Source organism: Bactrocera latifrons, unplaced genomic scaffold (assembly GCF_001853355.1).
Source record: "Bactrocera latifrons isolate USDA-ARS-PBARC rearing strain unplaced genomic scaffold, ASM185335v1 scaffold_125, whole genome shotgun sequence".
Taxonomy (NCBI): domain Eukaryota; kingdom Metazoa; phylum Arthropoda; class Insecta; order Diptera; family Tephritidae; genus Bactrocera; species Bactrocera latifrons.
The window spans coordinates 732,839-756,460 of record NW_017534686.1 but is presented as its reverse complement, the minus strand read 5'-3'; the positions used below and the strand labels follow the sequence as shown (position 1 = coordinate 756,460).

General features: G+C 38.3%; 2 protein-coding genes across 4 annotated transcripts in view; one reads left to right on the top strand and one right to left on the bottom strand.

Annotated features, from left to right (window-relative positions):
• LOC108978657 (dipeptidase 1) overlaps window positions 1-23,622 on the top strand; it is a 76,033-nt gene that overhangs the window by 1,469 nt on the left and 50,942 nt on the right. For 2 of the 3 annotated variants that reach the window (XM_018949040.1, XM_018949042.1), the window contains exon 2: window positions 16,528-17,229. In XM_018949040.1, coding sequence (XP_018804585.1) covers window positions 17,051-17,229 — 179 coding nt within the window. In that variant the 5' untranslated portion in view covers window positions 16,528-17,050. Of the gene's footprint in view, window positions 1-5,048; window positions 5,135-16,527; window positions 17,230-23,622 lie in introns of those variants that run through there. The other variant, XM_018949043.1, reaches the window with a different exon arrangement.
• Window positions 23,288-23,622, bottom strand: part of LOC108978658 (RNA polymerase II elongation factor ELL3-like) — a 5,038-nt gene continuing 4,703 nt past the window's right edge. The window contains exon 2 of the mRNA XM_018949044.1: window positions 23,288-23,600. Coding sequence (XP_018804589.1) covers window positions 23,431-23,600 — 170 coding nt within the window. The 3' untranslated portion in view covers window positions 23,288-23,430. The remainder of the gene's footprint in view (window positions 23,601-23,622) is intronic.

Sequence of the window (23,622 nt, the reverse complement as noted above, 5' to 3'; positions counted from 1 at the left end):
GAAATTCGTGAAGTTGTCACGTCAAATGAAAAAGTTATCTATGCAAGAACTTGCAGGTCAGCTTCTTGGTGAGAAGAGAACGTGTGCAAAACTTCAGATTGATATCTCCAAAAACTGAGGAACTAGTTCGGGTATATACATACAGACGGATATGACTAAACCGACTCAGCTCGTCACGCTGAGGCATTTATATATGTATATGTATATATCTTATAAGATCTTCGACGTTTCCTTCTGGGTATTATAAACTTCCTGGCACACAACCTACCCTGTACATGGTATAAAAAACCAAAACAAAAAAAAATATATATATAAAAAAAAGTAAAAATAAAGCGCAAAATAAAATCTAAAACGAAAAATAGCAAAGCAAAGCAAATTAAAGTAGAAGCGAAAAATATATGCCCTTGCCAGACTAGCTGAAGGAGAGAGCCATCTAAGTTGGYTATTTGATAAGACGCAAGCAGACCGGAACGCATGACTTTGTAAAAGTAAGAAAGCAGCAGAGAAGCCGTTGAAATAAGACGAATAATGCTACAGCCGGTTGGCAGTTAGACACTTTGTTGAAGGTTTGTGATAGTTTCGCGTCAAGGAGGCATACACCACCTAAAGTACATGCGGTTTTTTTATAGCCAACGCTGTTAATTAGAAGCGAAGTTGGCTGCGTAAGGGGTTTATKACGGAACGTGAATGCAAATTAATCGAAAAGTAAAGTGTTTTACTCAGTTTTTAATGTAAGTCCAGAAAGTAAGCGAACGTTTTAAGGGAGTGACTATAACTTTGTTAAACATTGCTGGAGCTTCAACTGCTTTTTGATATAAGCGCTTTACAATTATGTTATGCAACAAATATGAGGTCCTGCAAGTTTCTAAACTTCGATGTCTGCAGTACGGATAGAAGAAGCCTATCAAAGTCATAAATACACTCAAAGTTTTGACCTTGTCTGGTATTTGAACATTTACTAATAAAGTAAATGTTGTCGTTTCGTTGAACATGGAGGTGCTAATGAAAATGAAGGCATCTGTTGCGGAGAAAACAACAGTTTAATTAATTAATAATAAGAAAATTGATATATAAAGAAAAAATTCACAGATCACATCTGATCAAAATTGAACCGGACTGAAGGCAAAAAATAACAAAAAAAAATTTTTTTTCCACGTATTTTAATAAAATCAGTTTGGTTCCATAAAAAATAAAACAATTGATGGATTTAAGAAAAATTCACAGATAACATCTGATCAAAATTGAACCGGACTGAAGTAAAAAAAAAAAAAAACCAAACCTAAATTTTCCACATACTTTATTTAAAATATTTGATCGCTTTTAAAATAAGCAAGCCAAGGCTTAATCCAAATTCCATACTTTCCTTGTTATAAGTCTCGCTTTGATTTCGGCGCGCTTGTGGAGCGGTCTTCGCTAGATTGTTGGACAAGTTCGACGTTAAATTCATAAGCTGACGTTATCAGTAATGTTTGTTGAACGTAGGGTTCTTAGTTGTTGCTACCTACCCAAAATGTTAATCAAAATATTTTACAAAATAGTTGAAGCGATTTATAAAAGGTGTTGTAATACTCTGCACTCTCTCTGGTGGCAACACGATGTTTTTTAAGCATTGTTTCTTTAATATTTTCATTGGTATTGTTTTTAAATTTATTTGTTTTTATCGCTTGATGTATGTTTTCGATGACTTCATGATCTCGACTTGAATTCCAACGGTATGGCATATGTCTTATTACATAATCCGTCGACTCACTTTTTCTCTGTTCTTAAAGTTCACTAGTAGTACCATTGTCTTTTGGATAAGCTTTGGATTTTAATTTCATTTCGGTATACAACAAGATCTTGTTTTACCTTAAAGACATATTTTTGTATTATCTATATTTTACTCATGATCAAAAGAATAATGAAGAGATGGCAAAAAGCCGAAATGATTTCTAATCGAAAAGTTAGTGCTAATCAAGCGCATAAGCTTTCCCAAAGTGTAATTTAGCGACGTTTCTTTTCAGAGCTGTTAGTTAGTGGAAGAAGTCGTCAAATTGTTAGACAAGTCAACAATAAGTTCGATTTGTCTGGTCAGTCAGTCGAAATAAGTATGAAATTGAGTATTCAGAAGAAGTCCAGGGTCCAATCACTATCAGCATTTCTCAGATACTACAGTGGATTAAGATTTTTTTGCTAGAAACCGTGAGGTCTCATCTTTACACTTCCTTAGAAGGCTCTTCATGAAGCTCTCTTAACTACCTTGTACTCTATTTTGTGTATAGCCTACGTTATATAGGGTCTAATAGCTACCAAGGCTATTACTACGGGCTTTGTTGGAGCTCTGCTCTACTCGAAGACCTTATCGCCGTTAGCTTCAATGTCCACCAAAGCGCTTTCTCTTTAACTTTATTAGTTTGCAGAGAACAGTAGCTTTTAATAGTAGTCCTACACACAAGAGCTTAACGAGCTCATCAATCTCATGCGGTCATAGGATAGCGTCCTTGTAGGACTCCAAATGGTACTTTTGTAGTTTGAATACTCATAAGTTCTGCTCTACGGGCAYAAATCATTCAAGATCTCTAGAGCTCTGTCTAGAACTCTCCATTCCGAGATGTAGGGAGTAATTTCTTTAGAGTCTAGTGTAACTTCAAGGTACTCCGCCCTGCCAGCAGTCACAAAAGTCGGGAAATTTCCTTGTTTACGAATAGAAAGGTTTCCCCCCCCCCCATGTTTTGAAGATTATTTCTTTCAAATTTTAACCACGGCTACGTCAAAGATGGGTCATCCGTTTCCAATTATCGATTACTCGACGATTCATTACTACGAATCGATTACATTTCGACTAGTAACTTGCGAATGACACGCGCGATAAATACCTCCAATACCTGGATACGAAAATGCCCGCGTAGACTTTGGATTTTACATATCGGTGGCCAATTATTGATGCCGATGTGTGCAAAGTGGCACCATATTRTTGGCACCGAATGTCGCTGGTGTCACGAGGTTCAATTTCACAAATCAAATTAACGGTTGCGTCTCACCGACATCGGTTTTGAAGAATTATGGACCAATGATTCCACCAGCACACAGACCACACCAACACGTTGCTTTTTCTTGATGAAATKGCAGCTCTTGAATCTCTTCAGGTTGCTCTTCGTCCCGAATTTGGCAATTTTGTTTGTTTACACACCCATTGACCGAGAAATGAACCTCATAAAAATTGGGCACGAAAAGTCGGATCTTCTTGAAACCTTTCAAGAGCTCATACASCAAAGCGATGTCGCTTGTGAAGGTCGAGCGGCTGCAGTTGTTGCTCAAGCTGTATTTTGTACGCTTTCAACTTAAGGTCTCGACGTAAAATGCGTAAAAGTAGTTCCATATGTTAGCCCGAGTTGCTGCGAATTGTGCCGAATCGACTTTCCACGTTCTTCCTGTACACGTCTGCAACATTTTCTTCACTGCGTGCCGGACGTGGTGTATTCGGATCAAATATTATCCAATAATGAATGCTGGGTCTCAAGTTGCTTGTTGGTGTTGTGAATAGTGCGCGCAATAGGCTGATTATATTGATCATAAGAAGAGCGAAACACTTTCCTTAGAGAACGCGAATTTTTCGTAATGAAGTTGAGTGATTAGTAAACGTTTTTCAGACGTAGGCCTTCGAAACACTGGTTGTAGTGTCACTTTCCGGGATGGCCTTTAGTTCCGTCTTCGCTGCGGCTTGAATCTCTTCTATCGTATAAAAACGGTGTTCCCGGAGCGGTATTTTGAGCTTGGTGAACAGACAGAAGTCGCACGGCGCTAGATCAGTTGAATACGGTGGTTGCGGAACGATATGTGTCGAGTTTTTGGCGAAATGATCACATCATGATGATGACTTCGCAAAAAACGAAAAACTCACTTTCAGCAGCTCACAAAACGACACGTATCTCAAACACTAATGCATATTTTGACATGAAATTTGACATAAATGTGACTGACAATACTACCAACCTAAAAAAAATAATTCTCCAAATCCTTCGACGCGCGTAGTTTAAATTCACCTTGTTGTTTGGGTACAGAGTAAATAATATGACAGCTTGACACGACTGACGCGTGATCTGTCAAAAAACGGCTATTGAAAATAGTAGTATTAACCGTTATTTTTACTTTCTTAAGTAATATTATTCATAAACATATAAATTTTGTGTTTTTTGTTTTTAACAATTTTCATTGTTTTTGTTATGTATTTTAAGTTTTGTTGATTACTGAAAATTTTATTTTAATTTTTTTTATTTTGCTTTCAAATATTTGCAGAGTTTACTTGATTAATTTCGTATGTTAGAGTTTCCGTCAATTTCTATTACTCATTTTATTTACCATATTTATTGCTCCCACTTTCCTTTTTTTTCAAGAAGTTTTTTCCGCATTCATTTTAATTCGTTCGCTTTTTGTTTTTTTTTTTATTTGCGCCAAATTGTGGTTCAGCCATCATTTTTCTCTGTCCACAGTGGCTAAAATCTATTTATCTTCCATTGAATAGTGCGTGACAGATTTATAATGAGAAATATGGATTTTCAAAAAGCTAAATAAATCATATCAAAATACAATAAATGACTACAAATATAAGTTATTTATGTGTATGTGTATGTGTGTGTGTGTGTGTGTGTGTGTGTTTGTGTGAGCGCTACTTGCTGCACGTATGTATGTAAAAATGTATACCGTTAACTTATTGCAGTGATGCTTGCGAGTACAAGGCGTTACTTGAGTGCGCGCAACGGKCGAATCCACAGTGCAGAACGGAAATGCTGGTGAAGTAGGCCAAATAAATATAAATATACAACTTGTATATGTATGTATATGCAAATATGTGTGTGTGCGCGTGTGTGCCTATACAAATACGGGAATATTTTGGCAAGAATGAAAGCAAAAATATATTAAAAGAAAATAAGAATAAAATATAACTTACAGTGAAAATGTATTTACGCGCGAGCAATACGGCCTTGAGCACGTAAAAAATACAAATAATATATATATGTATATATACATATGTTAATACGACTGTTGGTATATGCATGTAATTGTAAATAAATAGTTATAATCTCAATAAAGGTAATGCATCTGTGGCAACGTGCAACACACGTGACAAATTTACGGCAAATTGCTGATTACGAAGGTGAGCACAAGCAAACATGCAAGCAAATGTAGTCTAAGTGCACATATACACATGTATATATTTAACTCTGCATGCACATATGGTACATATGCAGGTAAAGTTGCTCAGCTCATTCATAATTATAAGTGCGACAAAAATAATTAAAATTGCCATTGTTGCGCAGCTGGCAGGCGAGTGTTGCATGCTATGGCATTTGGCAACATTTCAGCAAAACACACATGTGAGTGTGTATGCACGAGAGTGGCACCTGCACTTACCGCCTGACCAACTAACCAAACAATGTGCCCCAGACAATGCACATAAACAGACGAGCGCGTGCACCAAAGCACACACACACACATCTACACCTATACAACTGCGTATTTGCCTGCTTATAAGCATAGACAGAGACAAGAGCAGACAAACAAATTAATTGCTGGCCATACATATAAACAATAGCAGAAATGGTTGTGACTGCACACACATGCATATAAACATGCATACACAYACACATACATAYATACATATACAAATGCATTTAGGCTTTGCGACTGTCATATTCGCCTTTAGAGTTGCGTTTGTGTGTATGCTCTTTAGGACAATAGCATAMATTTTCACAATGGCCTGCAGCAAATGTTAATTACTCATACGCCATGTTGCGCCAACAAAAGCTAGTCAATGTAGGCGAACAGGCTTTAATGGCCAGTCGGGCGGGTAGGCGGCCGAAATGCGATGGTGCAGAGCATAGCGACAACGACAACGCCAGCGACAGACAACAAACCAACAGCTCAACAGTAAGCGTTTGTAGCGAATGCAGCTAGTGGAATTTCTAAAGCTGGGCGTGTATTCAAGCAATGGAGGAGGCATTAAATTTGAGCAGCAAATCGATATGGCCGGGTGTGAGGCAGCGTTTAATGCGAGTGAAAATGTGTGTGTGCGTGTGTGCAMGTAGTAAACGCATTGCATTGTATATGTGTGTGTGTGGGTGTAGATAAGCAATGTTTAGCAAAAAGCGGCGAAGGAAGGCGGGAGGTCGCGAGCGCGCGGCCGCTCTACCTTTATCAATGGATTCTAATCAATACGTCAGCGCACAAACAACGCTTACTGGGCTCATTCAGAATACGCAATTTTGTCTGGCATCAAATGTGGGGCAAGCGTGTGTTGGTGGGCGACAGAGCGCGRCGCTRGCGAAGGTGGWGCGCGTTGCGCGAGCATGTAAAGCGGCGCGTGTATGACTAGAGCGCCTCATGGACTTGCATATATGCAGCTACAGCTTTATATGCTTTATGCAACAACAACAAGATGTTGATAAATTTACTCACACACCTAACCACACATACGACGTAAACGGGCGCTCAAGCGCACATGCGACATAGCAATGGCAGCCAGTCAGTCAGCAAGCTGCGGCAAAGCGCACAAGCGCCACAAAGYGGCCACTGACGCGCAGGAGGCCGGCTGCCTGCCACGCACATGCACACACTCATAYATTAACTCAAACACATACACACGCACTCATATGCTTTTGCGCTATGGTGACAGCAGAAGAGTAAACAAAAATATTCCACTTCAAAGTTTGCACGTTGTTTGCAAGTGTCTGCGCTCATATGTGTGCGTGCGTGCATGTGTGTGTGTGTGTGACTCGATGTGTGTAGGTTTTGCATGCTGTATTGCTTCCTCTAGCACTTCCAGTCGCTACAGCATGCTGCTTAGTTACGGCGAGTAAGCAGCTACACACACACACACACAGAGAGAGAGAGAAACGGCACATTCTTGCATACAAACAGCSGCTGAGTGTAGAAGTTTTATTGTGATAAAGTTTAACCAAAAGGAAATTACATAAAAGGTTTTGTTTGCTTCCTCCTTTGCGTCGGCTGGCAGCACCACTGCCGCTAACCGTTATTATGCCCGTTCGTTGTCTTAATGTTTTTTCTTAGTTTGCTGTGTGTTGTTTTTGTTTTCGTTGGTTTTTTATATATTTTTTGTTTGCTTGTGCGTTTGCAAGTGTGTGTGTGTGTGTGTGTGTGTGTGTGTGTGGGAGTGTCAGTGTCCTTTTGTGGCTAAATATTTCATAAGGAATGCAAAGAATTATTATTATATGCGCTAAAAGGACGAATGGTTGGCAAATAGAATAAGATGAAAACAAATATTATAATAATGGGGCAAAAAAATTAAAAAGCGAACCGAAAAAAAGCTTGTGACAGTGAAATTCGTAGCAAAGGCAAAGGCTGGGCAGCCCGATGAGCTAGCAAGCTTTTTGCATTAGTATTCTTAGAAACCAACATTATGATTAGATATAGGTATATTTATATATATTTACATTAGGGTGTATATTATTTGACAAGCTGATTTTTTTTTGTTTGAAAACGCCGCCTCAATTCAGCTTAGTTTCTCTATCTCCAATTTAAGCCGCGCCTAAATCGCATTTCTTCTCCCATGTACTTATATACTCAGAGATTTTTTAATATTTTGCATTGAATAACTCAACCTACAACATATAGAAGACGACATTTGTTTAAAAAATTTTCCGCTCTACAAAAATGATTTTAATGATTTTTTTCATAAAATCACTCCTATAAAAGTTATACACTGTTAAAGCAATGCCTTAAATGTACTGAGCATTCATACAAGTGATTTATTGATATTGTGTCGCTCATACGCCATGGTGTACTAAATGAATACAGTACATATAAACGAGATATGATTTTTCTTACTTGCCGAGACTTTGGAAGAGGTGTCTAAGAATACAATTTTCGAACTTCGAGCATTCGTTTTTTCCACCCACCCTAATATTAATACCCACAGCCTTGGCTTAGCAAAAATATTAAGAAAATTAAGACCGAAAAAGAAAACGTGGCCGCAATTTTTCTACAAATAAAAATTTGGGTTAAACTTTGACAGCTATGCTTTTTGGTATTGTTATCATTCTTTTTTCTTTAATTTTGTCTTTAAACTCATGTTTTATTTTATTTTCTTCATTTTTGCCCGAATCCATTATCTATACTTTTATTTTCTGCTGTCACCGTCGTTATGTACACAATTTGATAACTCACTGTCGCTATACGCCAGGCAACACAATCGCTCGTCTGCAAACAAAATAAAGAAAATACTTCAAAAAGATAACAAAAACAACGCAAGCCATGACGAAAATAAGTTGTAATCAAAATGAAGAAATTTTAAAAAGAAAATTCGCAAAAAGACGTTGAAAAAGTTGAAATACAAATTTGTAATGTATGACAAATTGCGCGCGGCACCGATCGTTAGTCATTCTCATATGCGGTTGTTGACTAAAGGGTATTAAATATAGCGCAGTGCCTGTACATATTAATTATGGTAGGGAATAATGCGGAAGGATAGGCGGAGAGGGAAGGAGTAGCTTTACTTCCCAGCTCAAAGCAAAAGTAAATTACTGGGAGTCTTGTTACTGGAATTTAGCATCTTAGGTGCTGGTATTCGATAGTTGGAACGAGTTGAAATCCGATTTTATTTATTTTCGCTGTAAATTTGTATAATTCATAGTTGTATAATCGCGTCTAATTTTGTTAAGATATCTCACAAATTGAACCTTAATATTTGGCTCAAATCAAGAAATATGTGTCTTATATACTATATTCAGTAGTCAGGGAAATAAGTAGATTGCTGTTAGGCATTCTCGGCACAAAATAGAAATGTGTTCCCCTAAGATATAATCAGCCGATTTTATGAAGACATTTTTATTATTGCCCGAAAAATTTAGTTCAAGGTCCACCGCAAGAAATGAGTGCCTTATAATCGGTAGCTTGAACGCTAAATGATGTCTCATTTGGTTCAATATCGGTACCACAAGCTCGTTTTTAGTTTAGCACAGTGCCATCTGAATAAATTTGAATATCTTTTATTACAAATCTTTATTATTGCCTTCAAAATAGTCTCTTCTGGAGCTAAWGCAATAATGCTAAGGCGTCCATCAAATTTCCATAAATTTGCTATAGGTAAGCCACACCTTTAGCGATTCATTGCGCGTTCCCAGAAGTGGATTTGCAGTTTCGAGAACTGAAAAAACTTATTGAATGCCAAATCTGGCGAATACCGTGGCTTAATAATTATTGTAATTTAGTGTTTTTCCCAAAAAACAATAATAATCATGTTAGAATGTGCGGACACGTTATCGAAAAATCATGAACATTTAATTTCCTTAAATTTTCTAGCCATAAATCGGTTCCTCTACAAAGAAATGCTTCATGTAGACTCTTAAAAATTGCCAACTAGTGCTCTAACGGACTGCTGGACTCTAAAGAATGGCTTCAGTTTGTCAAAGAAAACGACCAATCTTCTTGTGGTTCTTCGATTTCGCCTCAGTTTGGGAGCGACGTCCTTAGACTATTGAAAAATTTCGACGGCATATTCATAAACCAACGTCTTGTTACCATCATCACCAGTAGCGATGCGTTTGATGAATGCAAGTCTCTCAGTTACCTAAATTCCGACTATTTTCAATGCTCCGTATTTCAAAATTATGACTGATGCATCATTGGAATGCATAGGTTTGTGTTTGGTAATTTTTTAACCAGAAAATAATACTATGAGTACTAGAGAAGAAATAAAGCTTTCTAAGTTTTAAGTCCATGTACTAATACAAATGTAAAGTTATCAAATAGGTAGGCGTAGAAACTATAGAGTTCCGCCAATTTGGGAGCGGCAGTGAGACATTTATGAAATCTGCTTTACTTAATTTTTGCGGATTAATCGTAAGTCGCTGAGGGGCGATGGACCTGCTTGCTGGGTAGTAGAAAATTGATACAATAAATCAATGGCTCTGTGATCGACAGTTCCAACGTAGAAATCTACATGATCACCGTCGGATTAAGGAGTGAAACAGGAATAATTCATATTCGGAAGATAGCTTTAAGCTAGTTGACTACAAATCAGTTTTTAAGGTGGAAAAAGTGGTTGTATTAGATTAGTGCTAAGTGGGCTTCTGCCTTAACCAGCAAGTCCGTGAATCTTCTAGTGGATAGCCAAGCGGCRATAAGGGATATACTCTCAGCAAGCAATTCGATTTGGCTATCAGCCATATAGGAATAGAAAGAAATGAAAAGCAAGCGAGCTGGTCTGCACAATTTACGCAAAAAGTTCTTAATTCTACGCAAAGGAGAACTTGGCAACATTGTAGAGTTTAAAATAGGGTCTCTACCCTTATGTTTGCACTTTTAGGAAATGAATATTTATGGAACATTTTTTATGCGAACACCCAGTCTTCAGCCGGATGAGATGGGATATAATCCAAGCTCCCGAGACATTGGCTGGGGTAGAAGAACATCAATTTTTTGTTACCAAATCCACTGAGTTGCTGGATAAGACTTTATTTTGTTACCACCTGGCAGCTGAAGAGGCATAATAATGACCTACTTATGTGYGGCCGCCTATTGTCTGGCTCTTATGTGCCTGTCTTTTGAACCAACGAACGGAAGACGGTCATCAGACATTGCTTATATGACTTACATGGGAACTAATGGACTTTCGATCACTCAAACAAGCAGAAAGAAATKAGTAAAAATTGGTATTTAGTAATTTCTTTATATAATTTATTGGCATAGACAACGCTTATGCGATTATAGCCGAGTTTACAACATCGCACCAATCATTTTTTCTTTACGYTGTTTGACGACAAYTGAAGATTCCAASTGCAACCAGGTCCAGGTCCTGCTCCAGCTGGTCTTTCAAACGGGGCGGAGGTTTTACTCTTTCTCTGCTTCCCTCGGCGGCCTTTAGTGATTTGGTCTCCGATATATTATATTATATAATTCTAAACTATTTAGCATGGCTCAAGCTCTTATAAAGAAACGGCAAGAGGAGAAGACTATTATACCCGTTGCAACATCTTGTGCGGGTTTGAAACACAAAAACAGTTATCAAAAAAATTTTGCCAAAAAAGCACCAACAACGACAGCAAGTTGTAATCAAAATAAAAAAACTTATGCAAAAAAAAGTTTGCGAAAATCCTAAAAAAAATAAAAAATAAAAAAACGCTAAAATAAATTTTGAGTCCAAGTCAAAGTCATAAAAGTACTCATAGAAACTGTAGTTGACTGCCGCACCGAAAGCAGGTTAAAGACACTGCAAAAAAAAAAGCGGAAACAACAACAACGAAAAAGGTTGCACAGTAAAGCGCTGGTGCTCAAGYAGCGTTAGGGAGCCAACAAGCAGTCAGAGGCAGCCAAGCGACCAAGCAGCCAGTCAGCCAGTGAGCCAGCCGAGTTGAAATAGGGAAATGGGCGAAATTAAGAATGCCGCAAGCGAGTTGTGGCAAACTTTTTCGCAGAGGACATACGAAGCATAGTCAAATTGGTTGGTGGTATGCCGACACAACTAACGCTGGATGCCACAGTTATGCCAGCACCAGCAATAGTAGCTTTAACCCATGCCGCCCGCCTGCTGTCGCACATTTTTGGTAACCACCATCTATCGTGCCACCCATTTGTTGCACTTCACCCCAATCTATTACGCTTATCGTTGGCGAAAGACATTTTATATGAATTTATACACACGCATACATATATACTTTATTATACTTATATAGGGAGTTGTGTGTATGTCAAATGTGTAAATTGCTGTCAAGTAAATATGCCGGCGTTCTCAAACATACAAACACACAAATGAAAGCACATTCATGTATATTTATATATAATATTATCTACCATATATACATATATGTGTTTGCGTACATACCTATATCTTCCCGCTACATACTTTCGCAAATTCGTTGCTTGTAATTTGAAATCTCAAATGCAATCGAGTGCACAGTGGCGGCGGCGGCGCGTCCAGGCAGCGAGCAACTGGCTTTTTTGGTACTCAAGCTTCTAGCACAGTCAGCTCAGTCGGCAGTTTWCGTACACCTCTTTCCAACTCCTCCCAACACCCTCTACCTCCCGCATCCACGTCCAGTTTGCACGCGGCAGCCAGTCAGCTGTTGACTGCTGAGCGCTGAGACAGGCAACGCGCTGTGATATGACACTGTCTGTGGCAGTTGCTGCAGTGCGCTAGTTGCCATCGTTAGCGCACATGTGTGTGTGTGTGTGTGTGCGTGTCACATGCAGACTKTCAGCGCGCATTTGTTTAAGGCCATTTGATACATTTGACTACAAACATACAGACGTATGCCTTTCTATCCGCGTATGTGCTGTTAAAGGATATGCRGTTCATCGCTGGAATAGTTTATTCGCATGCATCGAGAGAATACAAAAACAACAGCTAACAGMGAGTGGCATATTTTTGTGTTTGCTACCAAATAAGCTTGTGTGCGTGTAAATATTTACTGAGGCGATTGCGCAGCAAAAAGTGTGTTTAATTTAGATGAGCAACAAAAATGAAAGTTCTGGAAAAGTAATTTTGCAGCAAAGTTGTGTAGCGAAAGTTAGGTTAGGTAGAGCAATGGAGAAATTWAATAAATGCTGAGCATTAACGCATACATATTTGATTGCAAGAAATCTTGCAGAAGTTTTTGTGAAATAGTGAAAGCTGTCTTTATGAAAATTGTGTCGTGGAATTCTCTCTTCCTTTATGGAGATGTGCAATCAATGGATAGAAACTTCACAAATATAGCGGCTAAGTGAGTAAAGAGGCCCAACTCATTGAAAACGTACAAATGTTCAGAGTTAGAGCTTGTTGTCCCGACTCAATAATAAAACTTTTGCGAACTACCGGTGTTCAGRGCACTTGCAGGAATAATTGTACTATACAACCACTCGCTATGGATTCTAATAGGCGTTTCTCTCAAAGTTGTCCCCCTTGGCCGTAATACAYTTGGTGCCTTCATTGTTGCCGACCTACGAAACAGTGCTTAAATTCACTTGCCAGAACAGTCTGTAATGGGCATAGCGATTCACGTTTAAGGTCTTCAATTATAGGCAAAATAGACCTCAAGTCGTGGTGCATTCCTCGTCTAACAATCCCAGGTCTTCAATTGATTCAAAACGTTTTCCTCTGAGCCGTCGTTTGAGTTTTCTGCATAGCCACAAGTCACACGAAGCTAGATTAGTTGAATACGATGGTTGAGGTAAAAGCCAAGAATTGTCRACCCAAAATTCCGGCCACTTTTTACGAACAACTTCTTGCAAATGWCGCAAAACACTAAAATAGCATTCCTTGTTGGCGATTTTACCGGTCGGAAGAAATTCGGAGGGCATCACACCTCGATAATCAAAGAAAACTGTCAACATAACCTTGATTTTTCGTCGTAGTTTTTTTCGGCTGTGGCTCACCTTTGTCATGATGTTCGGCCAATTGATCGTTTGTGTGCATAGATCCCACACTTATCGCCCGTAGTAATATATTTCATGACATCCTGGTAACGGGAAGCAGTGTTTCACAGACGTTAACACGACGTTGTTTTTCGAAAATATTGTGTGATTTAGGAACCAATCGTGTTTTAACTTTTCTTAGGCTCAAATGATCTTTTAAAATGGTTTTCAGTTATTCTTTCGATATTCCAATGGTGCTTGTAAGATCTCTGACTTTAAATCGGCGTTCCTCAAGTACCAATTCCTTTATTTTATTGAGGTGTTGATCTTCAGTGTTATCTTCAACGCGCTCTCAACCCTCTTTTAATAATTTGTACCAATCAAAAACACTTGCTCGGGACAAATAATATTCACCGCATGCCTTTGCTAACATTCTGAACATTTCGGCACCAGAAATTTGTTTCCGTACACAACTTTTATTGGAACTTTTTTGTTGAATAATTTCACTCATCATAATTATTATTTGGATGTGACATTTGACGCAGATAGCACAGATAGTTATACTAACCTAGACAAGAAATATTTAGACGAATGAGTTATGACAGGAAATTAAAATTAAAATTAAAAGTCTTACTACTTTTTGCTCAGCATACCTGATACAATTGGTTCAGGAAGTCTGGTAAATATATCACATCCGCCATTCTGAAATCGCTTTTCACTTCGACTACATATGTATTTGATAATGTGGACTACTGTGGAACGGCACCTTACTCCTTCTTCTCCGCCGCACATACATCCAAGAGTTATGTGTGTGCGGCGGAGTCGCAGTGAACTCAAAACTCGTCAAGGAGTGCAAGACGTCTAGCAGTAGCATCCATATTAAACTTGACTGGGTGATTAACTACAAAGGAATAGTTGGAAATTATTAAGTCAATGAGCTTACCTACCCAAATTCCATCAGCATGATGGTGGCAGGTGGTCCCCTGTCTTCATACACTCGGACTATTGATTCATGGGTTTCGCGCGTGCTCAGCAAGCGTTGGTAAGCAATAAGAACTTGTGGGTTGTATAAGTCTTCTGGCTCATAGTAGTTATAGTAGAACGCAAACTGCTGGCTCTTAGTAAACCTCACAACGTTGGCATGATAGGCGTCCTAACTGAAAACTGTCCTATTGGTACTTAAGCAGTGTGGCTAAAGATTTTGTAGCATGCAAGTTATCATWGTTACAATTATGAAAAATAGTTGGAAACATCAAAACACTTTCTCCTGCACTATTATTATAATATATAATATTTACGAACTCGACGAAATGGCTGAAATTGGCATTAGCGGCAAAAAACTTGTCTTTAGGCGTTGTCGATATGCAACGGTTTCTTTGAACATCATATAGCTCTTCTGAGAATCAGAACGGACAAACGTTTCTAGCAGTCCAGTTGGGATTATTCGTGGCTTCACGCGAAAACAGTTTGTATAACTAACCTAACCTAAACTATCACATCCCATATGAAGGAATCATTACATGCGGGAGGTATTATCGTTACTTCTGCCTTGAGCTCTTATACTTTCGCGTTTATTCTTTTTCTCTCATCCACTCACATTTCACATTTGTCCTTCATTTCCAGATTGGTCCAAAATATTTGGTATATATCACTTTCTGTATAATAGAATTGCATCAGGTGAGACTTATTTCCAATAAGAAATAATCTTCGGAGCTGTAGACAAGAAGAACTGATCTCTYATTCCCTAGCATAAATTTAATTATTTTACATTACATTACATTATTTAGTAGCGTGTTGAATTCTGTTCCTTTTTTCTGAGTTCTGGTTAACGTCATCCACATTTTGATACATCATTCAAGGCCCAAGTTATTTTGGTATGGCTACTTGACAGTCATGGCCAACTGCAGTGGGTAGTTAGTTATAAAATGCCGTGTCAAGTTGGTTGTCAGAAGACTTCAACCAAAAACTTTTCGGTGTCAAAGCGTAACGAGGTAACCATTCCTATACGGATACGGATTCGTTCCGGTTATGTGACCCATATATTATGAAAACGTTTTTCAAATTCTCAGCACTTCAAATCACACGCAGAATCACTCTTCCAAACAGGTGCTACCTCATCACTTCCGTCCTGACATCATCTGTTAAGTCGGCCTTAAAAGTGTTCGAGAGCAAAGTTTTGTGGAATATTTATGGTCCATTGCGTCACGGCATTGCCAATGGCTAGTACCATAGTCGATAAAACAATGAGCTGTATGAGATATACGGCGRCATTAACATAGTTCAGAGAATCAAGAGTTAGYCCCTGTCCGGACGGAAAAGAACTCCAGCTTTGAAGGTTWTCGATGCAGTACACGGCGATGGAAGCAAAGCAAGATGAAGAAATACATTCCGTTTGAAAGATCAGGTGGAGAAGAATCAGGCTACACTTGTAATTTATAATTGGCGCCAAATACCGAAAAGRAGAAGGAGAAGAAACGGCTAACGCGCTATTATTAAGAAGAAGCTAGTCATTTCCTCTCAGTCAGAGGAAACTTGCAAATAAGCACACTACCGGAAGATCCAACAGTTTCTCAATATTGCGTTCGTTTTTTCGACTGTCTCGAGAGCAATTATTATCTCGTTCCTCACCATATTTCTAGTTCTAACATAGTAATGCTCTACGATGAAGTTCTRAGTCTACCTGAAAAGTACTAAGTTGTTGATGTGTTTAAAGACACACTGGAAACTGTGGCACAAATTTAATTTTAAGATTGTAATGCCGTCAACAGCAGTAGAAAACAAATCACTAAGCTCTCGCTTTTCACGGCGATTATATTACTCAGTTACTCCTCAAGATTGAAGAAGATTTGCACTCAGCGATGATCTTTTATTATTTTTTTAAGTTTTAGGGTGTTGCATTTCAAGACAACTTTTATTGTTTTCATTATTCCGTTTTTCGTCTAAATTTTTCTTTCTCACTGCAAATGAATACGCATCAAAATGCTCTGATAGTAATATCTTACAACAAAACGCTATCAGTACATACATATATGAAAGGAATTAAATCTACGAGTTGTTAGCTACTGCATTCAAAAAGATAATTCCCTTTTTCACATTTTAATGTTGCCATTTCATTTTATATCGTGTACTTGTCGCTACTCGACTCTTAAGTTGTGTCTCCTCGACTTCATGCTTACTTACGATTTTATTTATTTGCAGATACAATGACAGTTCGGAGAACTGTGCAAAAATAAGGAAGGAAACAAAAACGGAACAACAAAATAAAGTCGAAGGGAAATGCAATGAGATAAGAGGAGCAACAACGCTCCAACGTGGCAATAAAACAGCGAGTCACTTTAGAGCAGCCAACAACAACAACACAAACCTAGAAGACAAAGCGCACGTAGTTCTTAAGCTGAGCAGTCAAGCTAGTAAGCAGCAGTCAGTGAGCCGCCATCCAGCAGCAGCCAAGCCAGCTGTTAGTCAAGGCACTCAGCTATTCGGTTGGTGTGTCAGTTGGTGAGCGAAAGTCATCAGTCAGCCGGCCGGAAGAGTCAGTCAGTMGTCAAAATAATAGTCAGCCGACACGTCAAAAGCACTTTAAAAGATATTGCATGTGAAGTATAACGCCGGTTGGCTCCGTTTAACAGACGACGTTGGCCGACGTKTGTCGAGAGTGTATAGCGAGCGTGTGAGCTTGCAGCGTCTTTCGCTCGGTCCGAAAATTCCAACATACAAGGCAATGAACTTGCTGAAGCAGCTACTTGACGGCTGTTAYGTGTTGTGTGGCTTCAGTTTTTTGATTTTCCTATATTTACCACTCATGCTGGCGATGCCGGAACAAACGCGTCTGGCGAATGATTTCGATTATCGGTTGCAGCGTGCGAAACATGTGTTACGCGAGTCGCCGCTCATTGATGGGTATGTTGCACATTCTACTACTAATGCTAACGATTTTTATCTGACAGAGAGAGAGAGAGAGACAGAGAGTGTGTGTAGGTTTGTTCTTCTTATAATTACGTAAATTTATATATCTACATGTTTGCATACAGTYATTTGTCTAGGAGAATTTTTATTTGCGTATGATTAAGACAATTTGTTGCAAGCAGCGGGTAGTAAGTTAATAACTATACGAGGGCATGTTATAGTGTTTCAGTGAGGGATTATAAAATTTAGTTGTTTATATATTTTCCAAGTCAGGAAATGTTAGTAAAATCTCAAGCAAYGAAAAATAAATGAGATGCGCGGAGTAAAGAAATCAAGTACCRTTTCTTATTAAGTAAGAAAAGTTAGTTCAAAACGATTTAAAACATTTTAAAACCGAATCCTGTAGACCCAGACTTAGGAAATAAGGTGTCATGACATTCTAGAATGCTTTACTGTTCGCGTCATAAGTTCATTCAGTGCTCTGGCATCAGTTAAAGCATAAGTTGAGAGCAACTTTTTGAAGCTTGTCGCTGCAAATTGGCATAGAGCGTCAATATTTGCCATTCTAGATGAATGAAATTCGAGTCAATACCATTTTCATAGAAGCAACTGTTATGTGTGTTTATTCCTGCGAAAATATACTATATTTGATGCCATCATGAACTCGATTTATTTTGCATGGCCAAAGTCCAAACGCTGAACCAATTTTCGACGGTTTTCAGGCATAAATTAGTCCATATTTAAGCAATTTCACGTTCGATATTCGTWTGGAGTTCATCAATCGTCGGTGGCTTGTTGACATAAACCATAAACTTGACGTAACCTCGTGAGATAACACGTTCACCAAACTTGGCGCCATYCTGTTGGAATTACATATTGTCCAAGTCCATGTCATCCGATTCGGACCAAAAATATTCGGTTATCATTGAGCCGTAGCGATTCTCGTTCCAGGTAACATGCTGGTTTTAATCATCACGGAAGAAGTACGGCACAATGACATCGTCGGTCTATAAACCGCACCAAACCGTATTTTTTCGATTGCTGCCTGAACAATAACACATATTTTGCGCATATTTTGCGAAGCCATTCAGCCAGAAATGAGCCTCATCGCTGAAGATGRTTTCRATGAAAATCYGRATCATTTTCAAATTATTGCTCAACCCAATTCAGGAACATACGACGATTCTGGTGGTYAAGCGGCTTCAGTTCTTGCGTCAATCTGATCYTGTAAGGATCGTCGTAAAGACGKCACAGAGATGTGCAATGCTTGAGAACGAYGTGTGAGRGACTGATTTGAGTCTTCCTCAATTGTTGYGMTGGCSGCARWAATAATCTCGACACWACGGGCACTTCTTTGTCTCACTGGCACGGAAACATTTTGACTGTGCCTGTTGATTCAAATTTTTAATTTTTTTACTAGATGCTCAATTGTTGATCTGACAGTACGACTACAGGTATGACAACCATAAATTGAGAGACCACCAATTAAGAATTTTGGTAGTAAATTTTAATAATTTCGACTCATTGTTGAATCGTATATCCTTCCGTGATGAAATGTCTAACCTTACTGAAGAGAAATGTCAAAAGAGCCGGAAAAAGTGTGGCGCCCTTTGCTCTCCCTTTTGGTCTACTTTTGTAGCATTCCTATTGAAAAACCCTATATGTATGTAGCTGTTTTAATGTTCATTACTAACCTACAAACTTTAAGACGCTCCCTCGTATATATGTATATACATATGTACGAGGTGTGTTCAAAAAGTATCGCGAATTTYGAATTTTCGCAGGTGACGTATATTCGGATTACGAATTTTTTATGGCGTTATGTTGGTACTCATGTCTCGCACTTATGCCGACAAGCTCGGCCATTTTGAATGTTCATTTAATTGTTGACAGCTGCTGATTTGCTTGCACGTGCTGTCTTCGATTTTTACCTATTCAAAAAAGAGGATCAAAGAACCTGTATCAAATTTTGTTTGAAAAACGAAATTAAGTGCGCGGATGCATTCCGAATGTTGACTGTGGYATACGGAGAAGCTATCTTGGACCGAAGCAACGTTTATCGGTGGTACAAAATGTTCTCAGAAGGCCGAGAAGATGTGACAAAAATTGGCTTTTGCACCATGATAACGCCCCTGCTCACACATCGTTGCTTGTGCGCGACTTTTTGGCCAAAAACAACACACTAATGATGCCGCAGCCACCGTATTCCCCAGATCTGGCCCCCTGTGACTTTTTCTTGTTCCCTAAACTGAAGTCGTCCATGAAAGGACGACGTTACGCTTCTCTTGRCGAGATAAAGACAGCATCGAAGCAGGAGCTAAGGAAGATAAAAAAAAATATTTTTTGAAGTGCTTCGAAGATTGGAAAAACCGTCGGCACAAATGCATAATATCTCATGGGGATTACTTTGAAGGGGACAAAATAGATATTCATGAATAAATAAATAATTTTTGAAAAAAAAATACAAAATTCGCGATACTTTTTGAACACACCTCGTACATATGAAATGTGCTTGTAAACAACCGAAACAGCAGAGACTGTATGTACAAAACTTGTAYGTAATTTCTTTCAAAAAATATTTGCATTACTTGTCTGTAATTAATGTTCACATGTCAACCAAGCAAAAAACAGTGATGGAATAGATTTTTCACTCAACCCATGGCAATAACCCAAATGAACCAGGGCGCATCTCTTATTTGCCGACATGCGCCAACTGTGACTTAAGCACTACGAGCAATCCTATCTTAGCGCAATGTATGAAAGTGTGCGTGCAGCATATGAGTGTGTGTGTGCGTGTGTGGGGTTCCGTTTTGCCGTCGCATGGCTGCCAGGCATTTGCTTGCTTACCAGCCAGAAATAGATTACGAGTTATTAGTGAAAAGTATGTACGAGACTAGTATTTTCGTTTTAAGTTTTTGTTGTTTTTACAAGCGCACGCACACAGACACACACTGACATTTCTTACCCATGCCTTTACACACACATACAATCATGTATGTAGTTGCATATGGCGTGGTGTAAGCATGTGCTTAAGTGTTTTCTATGTATGTATGTGTATGTGTGTTAAATAAATGGCGCTCGGAGTCGTAAATTGATGCACCAGCTGCGGTTGAAACAGCTTTAGGTTATGTTAAACTAACGGGAAAAACTGYAAACATACAAAGCGCATACATACATATAATAAAATAATAAAGAACTTGTACACACACAAACATGCGCACACCTGCATAMCAAATGACGATTGAACAGCGTAAAAGTTTTCCTTTCGCCATTAATTAGTTTTAAGTAGATTTATGGCGCAAAGCATTATGTAAATATCAGCTCGACAATTTTTTGCATTTACTCGTATTATGTGTTTACATTACATGTGTAAGTTTGCACAGAACWAAATTTTTGGCTCATCGCGTGCGTTTTGTGGGTCAGTTGAGCCACCCATGAAAAGTGTTCGATGTTAATTGATGCTACAAACGGCTGAATGAGTTCACATGTGCAGGTACATACTTGTCAGGGTGGGCTAGGTGGCACTTCATTACATTAATTGACTGAGCGCACCAAGTGCGACAGCCGAATAAAGACGATTTTTCGAATAAAAAACGACTGTATCCATTGTTTTAAAATTTGAAAGAGAGCAAATGAAGCTTTTGAAGCTAAAAAAAAAATTCATTTCGGTTTTCTCCGTAGGTAAAGCCTAAAAAATATACAAATTTCTTTAACGAAATTTTTCCGTTCAATGACAACACGGGAAAAAATCAAAAATTGACAAAATGACTGCGTAAGAAAAGTCGAATTTATCCAAAATCTTGGTCGTTTTGGTCCGCCAATATTCGATTTTTAATCGCGCTAAATAGTGTCCACTACTGCAGTGTTTCCGTTCTTCTCCGTGGAGTAAACCTGAAATAAATTTCTCGCTATAAGACATTTTCCAAACAATAAAATACGGTGAAAAATCAAAAAATTACTGGATAACAGAGCTAACAGAACACGAAAAACACAGTCAATTCCATTTTTTTGTGAAAAAAAATTTTTTAGAATAATCGTATCATATGACTGGTAGTAAACGCTGTAGCGGTTTTGAAAAATGTTGTTTCGAGAAAGTCGCGTTTAAAAGTAAAGTAGTCCAAACRAAACGTGCGCTTATTTTTATTATTCAGAATTTAAAATAGGATAGGTGTGAGTACTAATTTATATTCTYCCTCTCGCTTTTGTTCCATTTTTTGGAATTGTTGATTGAGAGTTTTCTTTGTCTTGTATGTTGATTTTTCTGTCCCAGTGAATTTGTGTCCTTCGAATACAAAACGTGTTAACATTTATGAAAGCGCTGCATGTGAGTTACAGCCAATTCAACACTGTCATGTCCTACTAATTGTAGTTCTTTCCTCAATTGAACTATAAATATATGTATAAATGTAGCATATATTTGTAGGAAGAAGCAGCAACTGCAACTCATACGAAAGATTTCTTGATCAGTTTATTTTGAATTTTAAGTTTGGGTATTTACTCGAGTTTATTAACTAAATTAATTTTTCCTGTTCATTCATATCCCATCCCTGATTTCACATTAAACACCACTGTGGTTTGTTTTGTTTCCTAAACTAAAGATCCTAACTCATATAGGTTTATTATTTAGAAAATAACAGATTCTTTTAACTAATTATAAATTATTATTTTAATTTATCTATTTACATTCAAACTTAAACATAAAATATTAATCTCATAAATAGACATCAGTCATCGTCGCTGCTTATATCCGACAGCGCAAGATCTTTACCCAGAAAATCGCTTATGTATTTCTGTTTTGCAAGTGGTATCTCTTCGTGTATTGTAGCTGCCGCTCCACCTTTGTGCCATATTGTGATCGGTTTCGTTGTTCCCAACACCTTTTCGTTATCGCTTATGCCTTTAAGACGCTCATATCTCAACTCATATTTCTTAGCCATTGCGGTCGCGTAAGCCATTGCTATCTCCTTTGTACGTTTGCTATCGAATAGCGTTATAAGTCGCTTAATATGCGCCAATTTAGCATGTAAATAGCGGACACGTTCCTCACGATGGAGCTGACCTTCGCTGTTAAGAAAGAGAAATGTGGCCACAATACGTTCACGAGTTGTAGGGTTGCCAAGCATTATGATGCTACATATCCGCTGACCTAGTCGAGATAGATACAAAATTATAAAATATATGTATGTATACATATGTTGACGACGAGACTACTTGTAATCTGGATGTCTGTTTTTCAGTCCAGAACATTCTTTGGCGTTTAGTTTTAACTGATTATCTCTTTCAAATGTTGGCAGCGGCTACGCCTCAGAGAGTCCATCCGTTGGATCGACTGAAAGCCTCATTTAAAGCATTAAATTTTCTGCTTACCGAAGTGCTCTGTCTATTAATTCCTTGATTGATGCGACATATTTCGACAGAAATGGGTTTCATCACTGAACACATTCTGTTTCGAAAATGTGGGATCTTCTTGGAATATTTCCAGAGTCCATGGAGCAAAGCGATGTAGCTTTGGGAGGTCCAAACGTCAACCCGAGTTGCTGCGAACGGCCCGAATCGACTCTCCACGGTCCTCGGGTATACTCTCAGCTACGGCTGCTATATTTTCTTCACCGAATGCTGGACGTGGTCGAATATTATTAAATAATGAATGCTGGGTCTCAAGTTGAGAATAGTATGTTCAGTAGGCCGATTATGTTGACTATAAGTTGAGCGAAGCTTGCGAAACACCTTCTTTACACAAAGTGAATTTTCGTAATAAAATTGAACGATTTGTTCAAGTTCTCCACAATGAAATGCCAAGCAAAACTGAACAAAAATAAGATGACAGCTTGACACGACTCACGCGTGATTTGTCAGAAAAAGGTTGTTAAGAAAGTACCTCTCCATGGATCAAGTATTAAATAAAGAACTATGTATATCTTATTACTGATATGTGAACAACCAAAGACCAGTCAAAGATAAATGCACGAATATATGGTTATAAAAGATATACTCGTTTTCTTTGGCAAGTAGGCTAATCGTCTTATTTATTTACTAAATCCCTGAACTCGAATTACAATTTAACGATTTTGTTTATTTAACTAAAAGAAACTAACTCTCATATCGTAATATCACACTATTACACTAAACATTGACATATTACTACATATTATTTACTTATAATTAAACTTAAATACTCAAAACCTAACTATTAACTCAGTCATCATCACTGTCGCTGTCCGACAGCGCCAGATCGTTGACCAAAATATTGCCTATGTATTCCTGTGTTGTGGGCGGAATCTCTTCATCTGGCTTTGTAGCTGCTTCATCCTCATTTGCGCTTGAACTTCCATAAGGTTCTGTTATCACTACTGTCTCCGCAACATCTGTTTTGGTTTTGAGAAGCTG